This window comes from Urtica dioica, chromosome 4 (assembly GCF_054948205.1).
Source record: "Urtica dioica subsp. dioica isolate 48M chromosome 4, U.dioica_male_clone48M_v1_H2, whole genome shotgun sequence".
NCBI classification, from domain to species: domain Eukaryota; kingdom Viridiplantae; phylum Streptophyta; class Magnoliopsida; order Rosales; family Urticaceae; genus Urtica; species Urtica dioica.
Window position 1 is genome coordinate 20611809 of NC_142759.1, and position 11481 is coordinate 20623289.

Consider the following 11481-nt stretch of genomic DNA (forward strand, 5'->3'; position numbering starts at 1 on the left):
ACGTCACCACTCTCGTTTTTGTGTATCAAAACTGTTTGCTTTGGATCTTCTTTCTCTTGCCTTCTCGGGAATTTTTTACACCTTCCCATATGAGAATTCAAAGTGCTCGTACCATGCTTCTTTCCATGACAAGCAAAGTCTTCTTGACAATAATTATAAATAGCTCTCAAACCATTTGAAGTTTTGACAAAATGGTTCCATACCTCGGATCTTCTTTTAGGCTTTCTCTTCCCCAAAGTAGTTTGACTACTTGAGTGTTGTTTGTAGTTTCATCATCTTCCTCGTGATCGCTTATTGGAATTGGCTCTAAAAAAAGTATCCATTGTAATCAAATGCCTGTATTAAGAAATTTAAAATAACAATAAACAATGATTAGTGGTTTTGGTGTAAACTATCTTGTACATATGTAAATCCAACTGATATCACTTATATTTTGCGAATGATATCTAATCAAATGTCGTCATTAAGAATAAGGAAAGAATCAGAACTTAGTTTCTTACAATGAAAACTCACCAGAAAAAAACCCAAATCCTTAAACATATTCATTCATTTTTGGGGAACTTTATAAAAGCAATTACAGAATTCAGCATTGGTTTTAAACATAATCCACATATACCACCACGCGAACATGAATGAGTTCATCGGAATGAAAAAAATTGACCACTTTCATTAGCATATACAGTATCAGCACCTTTAAGTATATTTTCCCAATCCAAGCCATATATACTATGTGAGAAAATGTTAAGTTGTTGACAATGGTTATCAAACTTGAAGTTGAAGACTACTCTATATTTGTGTCTTTCTCATTTCTCTATATTATATGAATTTGCCGCCACAAAAGCAATTCCAAGACATGAGCTAGAAGACATTAGCACTTCAAGGATGTATATACACACACATACTCACATTCGTACACAAAACCTTCACACCTTACAACATTGCTATAAATAATGACATGAAAAGTGTTGTTACGTTATATGTTGGCTATATTTTTTAGTGCAAGTTGTTTGGAAAGATGTCGGTCGTTATGCTTCTACTTCTGGTGTGACATATTTCCTCATGTGTGCAGACTTTATTTCAGGCAAGTTTTCAGTTTTGAAAGATTGCCTCGCTGGTGACTTGATTATGAGATATTGCCTCGCTGCTGTCTTCATTGTGAGATATTTGCCTCGCTGGTGACTTGATTATGAGATATTCGTATGAGGCTGGGTAAGGAAACCCTAGATTCACTTCCAGGCTTGTGCAGCTGCTATAAAAGCCATGCGCTCCTCTTTAGCAGTGTTGACGCTTTTGATAAAACACTTAGAGCTCTTAGACGTGCAAGACCGGCGGACTGGGAGGCTTTGTGTTTTGTTGATTGCAGTGTATTCTCTCAAACACTATTCCACAAAGATTGAGTGTCTGTGAGAGTTGGGTTTTGTGTTCGCGTGATTGAAGGTTCACGAACAGCTGAAGACTGAAAGTCATCCGAGCCAGGTGGTTGCTCGAAGGGTGGAATTGAGACGGAGCTCAAATACAGGGGAAGTCCCTGACTAGGTATTCACTGGTGGTAATAATCTCTAGGTTTTATTGATTTGATGATTGTAATCATATATAAACCTTGCGTGTACTATTGACTACAAGATAGTGAAATCATTTCCATTGGCAGAGTGCCCCCAGACGTAGGTGTGTTTCACTGAACTGGGTAACACCATATCGTGTGTACTTTGTTTTTGCATTGTTTGTTGCTTATCCATAATCTGTGTTCAAGCAAGTTGTCGGACACATTGTCAACACATTGTGTGCGACATCTTGTCTTCGCGACTAATCAGAATTTCAAAAAGCCTAGTAGAAAATGAACTTTATAATTTCAAATAGCAACACAATAACATCTTGAATTTGAATCACGTCAATTTGACCAAGTTTAAATAGCATTTTCAATACAGCTCTTGATCAAGCTCAAATATTGAATTTTTTTTATATAAAAAAAGTACCTATATCATTACAGTGTGGAGTCACTTACAAAGGCTTCTGATGATGGGTTTGCAGCAAAACTTGGATCCTTTAGAGCTGAAGTTAAATGTAGTCAAAACAAACTAACAACCTAAAAAAAAGCATAATCTCTTAGAATTCAAAAATTCATACAAAATTCAATGTTCCAGAGAACGTATTATCAGCGAAATTCTGAGTAGAAGAGGGTCTCTTTAAGTAGAAATAAAGCAACACTACAACACAAATTATGCAGAGTCAATACATCGAACACATGGAGCTCAATTATTTCTACTTACAGAGAGAGAGTTGTCGATATAGTTTGGCCGGCCGAGATTATTGAAGACATATCTACAACGAATGCAACACATGAACGACATCTTTCAACATCAAACCTCTGAGAAAAAAAATATAGATGATTAACTTACCAAAACAAAGAGAAAACGAGATTGGAATTTTGGCGACCAAAGTCAGAGAAGTGGGACGAGACAGATTTCGTATGCAAAGCAACGAGGATGAACCGGAAAGAGAAACAAAATAGTTTAGGGCTTCTTGTTTGCGAGTTGGGTCGGTGCGAGCCGCTGTTCCATTGATGAGAACCGAAGCCGTCCGACGAGAATCAACAGTTCGGTTTGGTGCACCCCGAAACTGATCGGGTCTTTGCGGATTGGCTTGGCCGGGTCAGCGAAACGGATTGGACGACCGGTTTCCTCGGGTTGACGGGTTCGGGTTACAGGCCTAATTATAATAAGTAATTTATTATTTTAAAAAAATTTATCTGAAACCTGATTATTATACATTTTATTTATTTCACTATTTTTAGATAAATTTTGATTATTTCGCAAATTTAATCATTTAAATTGGTTTTTTTAGTAGAAAATATGAATTTTTATGTTGTGTTTTTCTCCACTTAAATAATGCAAGAAAATGAAGAAACATCCTTTTTTTTTACCACCCTAAAACTATAGTTACATACATATTTGTAGAAATGAAGAAGTTACGCATTAGTTTGCCTAAAATAAATATAAAAAACATAAAAAATTATCACGCATTAGTTATTTTCAAGGAAAAAAATGCCGATTTCGTTGCCGTTTCGAGCCTCCTGATTTACGGAAATTCGTCATGCCGATGGAATTTCGAACGGAAAAATTGTGGAAATGGGCAAGTAAAATGCCGTTTTCAAATGCCGATTTCCATGGAAATTCGACGTGCCGACGGAAAACCGAACGGAAATAATGTGGCGAAACAAACACATAAATATATATATATATATATTTTTACAAGTAGTTCAAATTTAAAACACTTCAAATCATACATATATCAAGATATCAATAAATTCAATTCACAATACTTTCTTTCAATTCAAAACGTAATAACTTCATTTCATAACTAATTTCTACATGTCAACAAATTTATTTCAAGATATCAATAAATTGATATCACAATACTTTCTTTCAAAACGTAATAACTTCATTTCATAATCTAATTTCTACATGTCAACAAATTTATTTCAAGATATCAATAAATTGAATTCACAATACTTTCTTTCAATTCAAAACATAATAACTTCATTTCATAATCTAATTTATACATGTCAACAAATTAATTTCAATATAATGAACATATCAATAAATTCCTACACTTAACTCTTAAATGATTTCATTTCTAGTATATACAAGAATTAAACACATAACCTTACTTAACAACAGAAAAAAAACATGAAATTCGGTTATTTCAGTCGCCGGAAAAATTCAAGGTTCGCAGGAAAAAATGGTGTTTCGACGGCCAAGCGTTGTTTTTTTTTTTCTTTTCCATGGAATTTCCTCGAATTTCCATGGAATTTCCTGGAAAAGATGAGGTTTTTATACGTAAAATGAAACGACAACGATCGGCATAAAACGACAGAAACGAAATGTCGTTTCGTGGAAATTCCATCGGCATAAAACATGGAAACGACATATTTGTCTTCCGTCGGCCGTTTTTCCGTGGAAATGGAATTTCCACCCGAAATTCCTGGAATTTCCGCGGCATTTGATTCCTTGGTTATTTTTAGTTGAATTTGTCATTACCATTGCTATTTGATCAATTTCAAGAAAATAGAGTCCATCACATTTCAAGTCCAGGAGCGGGAAATAAAACAGTATAAAACATCAGCTTCTTCAACAAGCTTGGCCTTTTCATTTCTCTTCCACTCTCTCCAATGGCTCGTAACAAGGTTTGCGTTGGTTCTCTGTCTGCTTTCGTTCTCCATAAAGCGAATTAGGGTTTAGGGTTTTGATATGATTTTTGTTTGTTTTGGTGATTAGGAATCTCTGCTTTTGTTGATCGACGTTGGTCCTTCGATGTACAGTGTTCTTCCAGAGGTCGAAAAGGTTTGCTCGACTCTGATTGAGAAGAAGGTAAAAAGTCAAGCCTTAAATCTTCCATTTTGCCCTAAAAAAGTTTTGTGCTTTTTATCAGATTCCCTAACACTTCGATTTTTTTTTTTTTTTTTGCCAGCTGATTTTTACCAAGTACGACGAGGTTGGGGTGGTTTTATTCGGAACCGAAGGTACGAATGCCATTTAGTTTTTTTTTTTTTTTTAATTTTTAATTTTAATTTTAATTTTTAATGTGTGTTGTTGATAGTTTTCATATATCTTGAGTTACCTAAAATATATTCCTAAAATTAGGAATAAAGATCATGTTATTCAATTGGAAAGAAGCGAGCAAAATAACGAGTTCTTGTGTACTTGGGTATATCGGAATTTTTCAGATACAAAAAATGAGTTGACACAGGAAGTTGGGGGATATGAACACGTCATGGTATTGCGAAACATCGGAGTTGTTGACGGCGATATCATTGAAACCCTACAACCACTTCCTAGAGGAACTCATGATGGCGATTGTATCCATTATTATAGATTTATTACTAATTTATTTTTAATCAATTATCTAATATTTTTTGGATCCTTGACTGTTTGGTAGTTCTCGATGCTATAATTGTTGGGATGGATATTTTGATAAAGAAATACGGACAGACGAACAAGGGAAAGAAACGCCTTTGCCTGATTACAAACGCTCAGTGTCCCATCAAAGATCCGTATGAAGGAACCAAAGAAGACCAAGTGACCATAATCGCCGATCAAATGACATCTCACGGGATGAGAATGGAGAGCATTGTTGTTAGAGGAGGGCTTGGCGGGGAAGCGAGCAAAGATGTAATGGACGAAAATGATCGCCTGTTGGATATATTTTCGAAAAGAACGCGCGCAAAATTCGTGCACGTGGAGAGTCCGATCTCATTGCTCGGTGCTCTTAAGACTCGGAATATTAATCCGGTCACAACTTTTAGGGGTGACCTTGAAATTGGCCCTGAAATGAAGATCAAAGTGAGATTTTTTATTTTTTGATGGTTTGTGGCCCGTGGTTTTACTCTAAAACTTTTTACTTTCCGAGTTTCAATTGCTTATGTGTAGGTATGGGTGTACAAGAAGACTTCAGAGGAGAAGATTCCCACGTTAAAGAAGTACTCTGATAGAGCTCCGGCTTCTGATAAATTTGCCACGCATGAAGTCAAGGTAGATTATGAATACAAAAGTGTTGATGAACCCCGTCAAATTATTCCCCCGGAACAAAGAATAAGAGGCTATCGTTACGGACCCCAAGTGGTTCCTATTTCCTCTGCCGAATGGGACGCTGTCAAGTTCAAACCTGAAAAGGGTGTGAAGCTTCTGGGATTCACCGATTCCAAAAACATTTTGCGGTAAACCCATTTCTGATTTTTTTTTTAATTTATTTTATATCTGGTTTTTGTTCTGGTATCATCTCGATTAATGACTGTTCTTTTCTTCTCGCTTGCTCATGAAATTCATCGAAGCCACTACTACATGAAAGATGTCAATATATTCATCCCCGAACCGGGTAACACAAAAGCTAGTCTCGCCGTATCTGCTCTGGCGAGAGCCATGAAAGAGGCAGATAAGGTAGCGATTTTGCGGTGTGTTTGGAGAGCAGGACAGGCAAACGTTGTTGTTGGGGTCTTGACCCCAAACATATCTGACCGAGAAAACGTTGTAAGAAATCGCAAGTAATTGACATTTTCATTGGAAGACTCGATATACATACACGATTTTCTGTTTGTTATTGACAACTTGGTGCTTTCTACATTTATCGGATTCGATGACCAGGCAGATTCGTTTTACTTCAACGTGCTTCCTTTCGCTGAGGATGTAAGAGAGTTTCAATTCCCCTCTTTCAGCAATCTTCCGGCTTCGTTGCAGCCAACTGAGCAGCAACAAGAGGCGGCCGATAAATTCGTAGAGATGTTTGATCTGGCGCCACCTGGAAAAGAGGAATCTCTGCTTCCCGACCTTACACCAAACCCCGTTCTCGAGGTACCATATCATGTTACTGCTCATTGCTTCTGTTGTGACCGGGGATTTCGATCTCTTGATGGGAATTTTCCAATCTCTCTCACAGAGTTTGATCTCCTCTCTTTTGAGAGAGACTAAACTATTCATGATTGATTTCTTGGCTGATTTCTCATTCATTTAGGGTCTCTTAAATTGACCAAAGATTACAAAACCTAATTACTCAAACCTTAAACCTAATTAATTAATTCAAATGACATAAATGAATAAAAAGATATAAAATAATAACCCGTATTTCCTCCTAATACTACGTACGTAACAGTTTTTCATTTTTCGTAACATATTCTCTGATAAACATCAACTCTTCGGAGCACACGAGCATTTGGTTCGTGATTTATAAATCCAAAATGTAAAATATAATGCATCGCCGGCTCTAGAAGAAATTTTAAAAGATAGTTACTTATCATGTGTTCAGCGTTTCTATCGTTGTTTGGAGGTGAAATGGAAGGACCAAGACGCAAGTGTTCCTCCACTAGACGAAACTCTTAAGAAGATCACCGAACCCTATCCACAATTGCTTGAAAACAAGTCGGTTCTGAATGAATACCCCCGCTCTTTTGTACTCAAGGAAAACCCAAAGGTCAGTCACTTTACTCGCCACAAATATTGCTCACTCGGTTACTCGGCAACAATCACCGACGTGTGTGCTTTCAGCTGAAGAGGCGGTCGCTGCAAGAGAAACCATCGGGTTCGGACGAGGGAGCGGTTTTCGCTCTTTTAGCCAACCGGCCCTTCGATTCCGATGCTCACGGATCCGCATCTTCGATCAAGGGTGAGAAAGTCGGGGACGAAACACCTGTCCAGGATTTCGAGGCCATGGTCTCGCGAAGAGATAGCCCGGAATGGGTTGACAAAGCCATTGCAGAGATGAAAAAGAAGATTCACAATTTGGTGGAAGACTCATCCGACGGCGATCACTATCCCACTGCGGTCGAGTGCTTGAACGCCCTTCGAAAGGCCTGTATCCTCGAGCAAGTACGAGTCTGCTTTCTCAATGTATTTCAATGGTTGTGAAAATGTATTGAAAAAATAGTCGTTGGGTTCACCGCGGTTGTTTCTATGTAGGAGCCGAAACAATTCAACGATTTTCTTTGCAGTATCTCCAAGTACTGTAAGAACCACAAACTCGAGAGCTTTTGCGAGTTCCTTGCGTCCAAAGAAATCACCTTGATATCCAAAACCGAGGCTACAGATAGGTGAGATTTTCTGGTTTCTGAATTTGCTTGTAGGCTTTTGTTACTTTTGAATATACCCTTTTAACTGACTTCAAATTTTTTTTTTTTTTTTTTAAATTCTGGTGTCAATTTTTTTTTTTTTTACTGAGCAGTGAAGTTACTGATGAAGAAGCTAGAAAGTTTGTGGTTAAATCAGAGCCAACGTTGGAGTCGTGAAAGGCTCGTCTTTGAGAGAGAGAGAGAGAGAGAGAGAGAGTGGATGGCTTTGAAAAATGTGTTTTGTGGTTGAAATTTGAATCCTTCACAAGTGAGTTGATTTTTGGTGTATATTATAACTATAACCTATCACAGAAACAAACTGCTTGGACAGAACAGTTGTGATCATGAAAGTGATTTTGTATGGAACTGTTTCTTTGTGTGGATTTTATTTCAAGCTGCCATTGACAGAGAGAGCACATGTTGTTTAAAGCTTATAGGTGACGAATAAGACCGAGTCAAAATGGTCGCTATTTTTTAATTGGAAAATATTGATTTCAATTCAGGTAGACCGAGAGAGAGAGAGACTACGGACTTCTATTTTACAAGAGAACCACCACGCCACTTTATTTTATATATTCCTTTTTATTTAAATAATGAAAAACTATACATAAATGACATTTTAATAGAGCTCCTTTGTACAAAGAAGAGAGAGAAAAGTCACTGAAGAAAAACACGGCATAATCAGCGGTCGTGTCAACCAATCCACCGTCCTCGTCATCCTCTTCTTTTCCCACTTGTCTCTCTCTCTCAGAGGAACAAAAAAAACCTCTCTCTCTCTCTCTCTTTTGTCCACACTCTTTCTTTCTTTCTTTCTTTCTTGTATCATTCTATTCTTCAAGCTTTGCAATTATCCATTAATACAGACACCATGACAGCCAAAGAAATTCTTCTCAAGATGAAGGTATGAATTTTTTCCCCCCCTACTTTCTTGTACAACATATGTATGTATTCATAATTTTTAATATGTAAATATCTGTTGGAATCTTAAAGAGCCCATTTGGCTAAACTGATGAAAGATTGTGTCTTTATAACTACGGATCTGATCGGAGCACTGTTTCATGCCTTTTTTTTTATACTGATCAATCAGGTTGTTACGTTTTGTTTACTAAAATTAGCAAACAGTAATGGATAGGCATATGGCTGTGTTATATTTTTTTTTTAGTTTCCTCGCTGTTTGGATTGGATTGCGTTTTAGAATTATAATGCAACTACCAATTGTAATGCATATTCGTCTTTGTCTTATCAATTAGGTCAATACTGTGATTGTGATTCTCATCCGTGTATTTGTGTTTGTTATGCATTTCTAATATTGGTTTATCATCACAGCTTCTTAGCTGCCAGATTTTGGATTTATTTATTTTATTTTATTTTATCATTTTCTACATGATTATTGCCTAAAAAACTAGATAATATAATTTTTTCAAAAAAAAAAATAATTCAGTAATTAGAGGATACACTTCCCCTATGAGAAAGAGTGTCCAACCTGATTGTCTCTGGGTTTTGATGGTACTGAATTTTGTAGTGTTTTCTTCTTTGAATAAACATATATAAATAGAATAATATGTATACATTCTTTTTCTATCACAGGAAAAAGTAGGGCTTGCTTCGTCGGATCCGGATTCGGGGAAAGGGAAGAGCAAAATGCACAAGAACATCACCCACGGGTTCAACTTGGTGAAAGGGAAATCCCATCACGCCATGGAAGACTACGTGGCGGCTCAGTTCAAGCAAGTGGGCGAGAACGAGCTCGGCTTGTTCGCCATCTTCGACGGCCATCTGAGCCACGTCATCCCCGACTACTTGAAGGCCCATCTCTTCGACAACATCTTGAAAGAGGTAACAAAATCCGAATATCCATAATACAAATTCGAGAATCGGGTTTTGATTTTGTGATTTTCCGCACGGCAGCCCGACTTCTGGACGAAACCGGAGAGCGCGGTGAAGAGAGCGTATCGGTTGACGGACGATACGATTCTCGACAAGGCCATGGATTTGGGGAAAGGTGGATCCACCGCGGTCACGGCCATACTAATAAACAGTCAGAAGCTGATCGTCGCGAACGTCGGTGATTCGAGGGCCGTGATGTCCCGCAAGGGACAGGCTGAACAGCTGTCCGTCGATCACGAGCCCAGCGTCGAGAGAGAGCACATCGAGAATCGCGGCGGCTTTGTCTCCAACTTCCCCGGTATTTATTCTCAATAGTGTGTATATAAATTTTTTCATTTTTTTTTTAATACTTCAGGTCATCAATAACACAATATACACAATTAATTTTGAGAATAAAGGGCTCTCTAAATATACACTCTCTAAATAGAGTCATGAAAATCCAAATTTTGGCATATAGCCAGCGTTTAGTAAATTTTAAGTAAATAATCAATGAAATTTTATTAACAAAGTCAAACACATTAATAGTTGTAAATATTCGTTAATAATTGTCAATAATCATCAGACTCCAAGGGCATAAACGGAATCCTAAAAACGTCTAAGCAATGTCACTTAGCATAATGAGTATTTACTTAAAATTTACGGTTATATAGCAAATCTACAAATTTTGGTGGGTTAGTTACTCAATTAATTGATATTTGAAACAGTGTAAAACCTTTGTTTTCGTATTTAATCGGCCAGGTCTCAATTTTTTCCAAATCGTTTAAAACGGACCGAAATTGTTTATGGGGTCATTTTGGTTTTGGGAAAAGAAAAACTCTATGGTGATTGACTCTGTTTTCTTCTTATTCTTCCTCTTGCAGGGGACGTGCCACGTGTGGATGGACAGCTGGCGGTGGCGAGAGCGTTCGGTGACAAGAGCTTGAAGAAGCATTTGAGCTCGGAGCCGGACGTGACGGTGAAGTTGATCGACGAGGAGTGCGAGTTCATCATCTTAGCGAGCGACGGGCTTTGGAAGGTAATACCCTCGATAATTATGCACCGTTGATTTTGATTCCATCGATTGATTGGTTTGGTCGATTGATGAATGATATCAGGTAATGTCAAACCAAGAGGCAGTGGATGTGATAAAGCAAGTGAAAGACGCTCGCTCGGCCGCCAAAATGCTGACCGAAGAGGCTCTCCGCAGAAAGAGCTCCGACGATATTTCCGTCGTCGTTGTTAGGCTTCTCTGCTGATGATGATGATGATGATGATGATCTTTGAGATTCTATAGAAAAGGAAAAAAAAAAAAAAAAAAAAGAAAAGCCTTTTCGTTGCGTTTACTTTTTGTGTATTGTTGTCGTCAATCACAAGTGTGGACATAGAAGTAAAAAATATCGTCTTTACTTTTAGAAGAAGTATAAGATTTTTTTTTTTTTTTTTTTAAATGTTTGGTTTTGTATTTTTATTGCTCTGTAACATTTTCTTGTAAAAGTCACCAATCGACGTCATTGCTACATCTCTACGTTAGTACAACTGTTGCAACATCTCTACGTTTACTTTCTGAACAATATTTTTTACCCACTTTATCTAAAAACTGAAAAATATGACTCATTAATCGAATTGGATATTTTGTATAAATTGGAAAAACCGTCCATGACTAAAAAAAATTAGGTGCATTTTCTTGGTCATTAAAGATACTTTGGTTGTCTAGCCTTTTCTTTGTCCTTTTCTTGCTTGTTTGAATGCCCTGCGTGACTTGCTGATTGTATTTCCTTGGATATTCACCTTTGGAAAAAGATATTTTGGTAGTTATATTCGGTAATTTTCGTGGTTAAAAAAAATTCAATTATGGAGCTACAGTAGGTCCGGGGACTCAAGCTCCCTCTCAATTTGTTTTTTTTTGACACTTTTGATCTTTTTTTTTTTATAAAAAAATATATTTTTTATTTTGAAAATTTATAAATTAGTCTTCTCAAAGTTTTTTTTTTTTTTTTTAAATTAACCCCCCGTGAGCTTTA

The 11481-nt window shown here is 37.1% G+C and overlaps 2 protein-coding genes across 2 annotated transcripts; both read left to right on the forward strand.

The window, feature by feature from the left end:
- Positions 1 to 4026: 4026 nt before the first annotated feature.
- Positions 4027 to 8496, forward strand: KU80 (Ku80 family protein). Its single transcript, XM_089613770.1, has 12 exons — positions 4027 to 4183; positions 4275 to 4367; positions 4468 to 4519; positions 4724 to 4855; positions 4936 to 5339; positions 5427 to 5713; positions 5828 to 6023; positions 6138 to 6344; positions 6796 to 6960; positions 7035 to 7355; positions 7446 to 7576; positions 7708 to 8496. Exons 1-12 carry the CDS (start codon positions 4169 to 4171, stop codon positions 7769 to 7771), a joined length of 2067 nt encoding a protein of 688 aa, XP_089469896.1. The 5' UTR covers positions 4027 to 4168; the 3' UTR covers positions 7772 to 8496.
- Positions 8210 to 11007, forward strand: LOC149401133 (Protein phosphatase 2C family protein). The gene is made up of 5 exons (XM_089613771.1): positions 8210 to 8495; positions 9182 to 9430; positions 9503 to 9779; positions 10342 to 10496; positions 10576 to 11007. Exons 1-5 carry the CDS (start codon positions 8463 to 8465, stop codon positions 10714 to 10716), a joined length of 855 nt encoding a protein of 284 aa, XP_089469897.1. The 5' UTR covers positions 8210 to 8462; the 3' UTR covers positions 10717 to 11007.
- Positions 11008 to 11481: the final 474 nt, after the last annotated feature.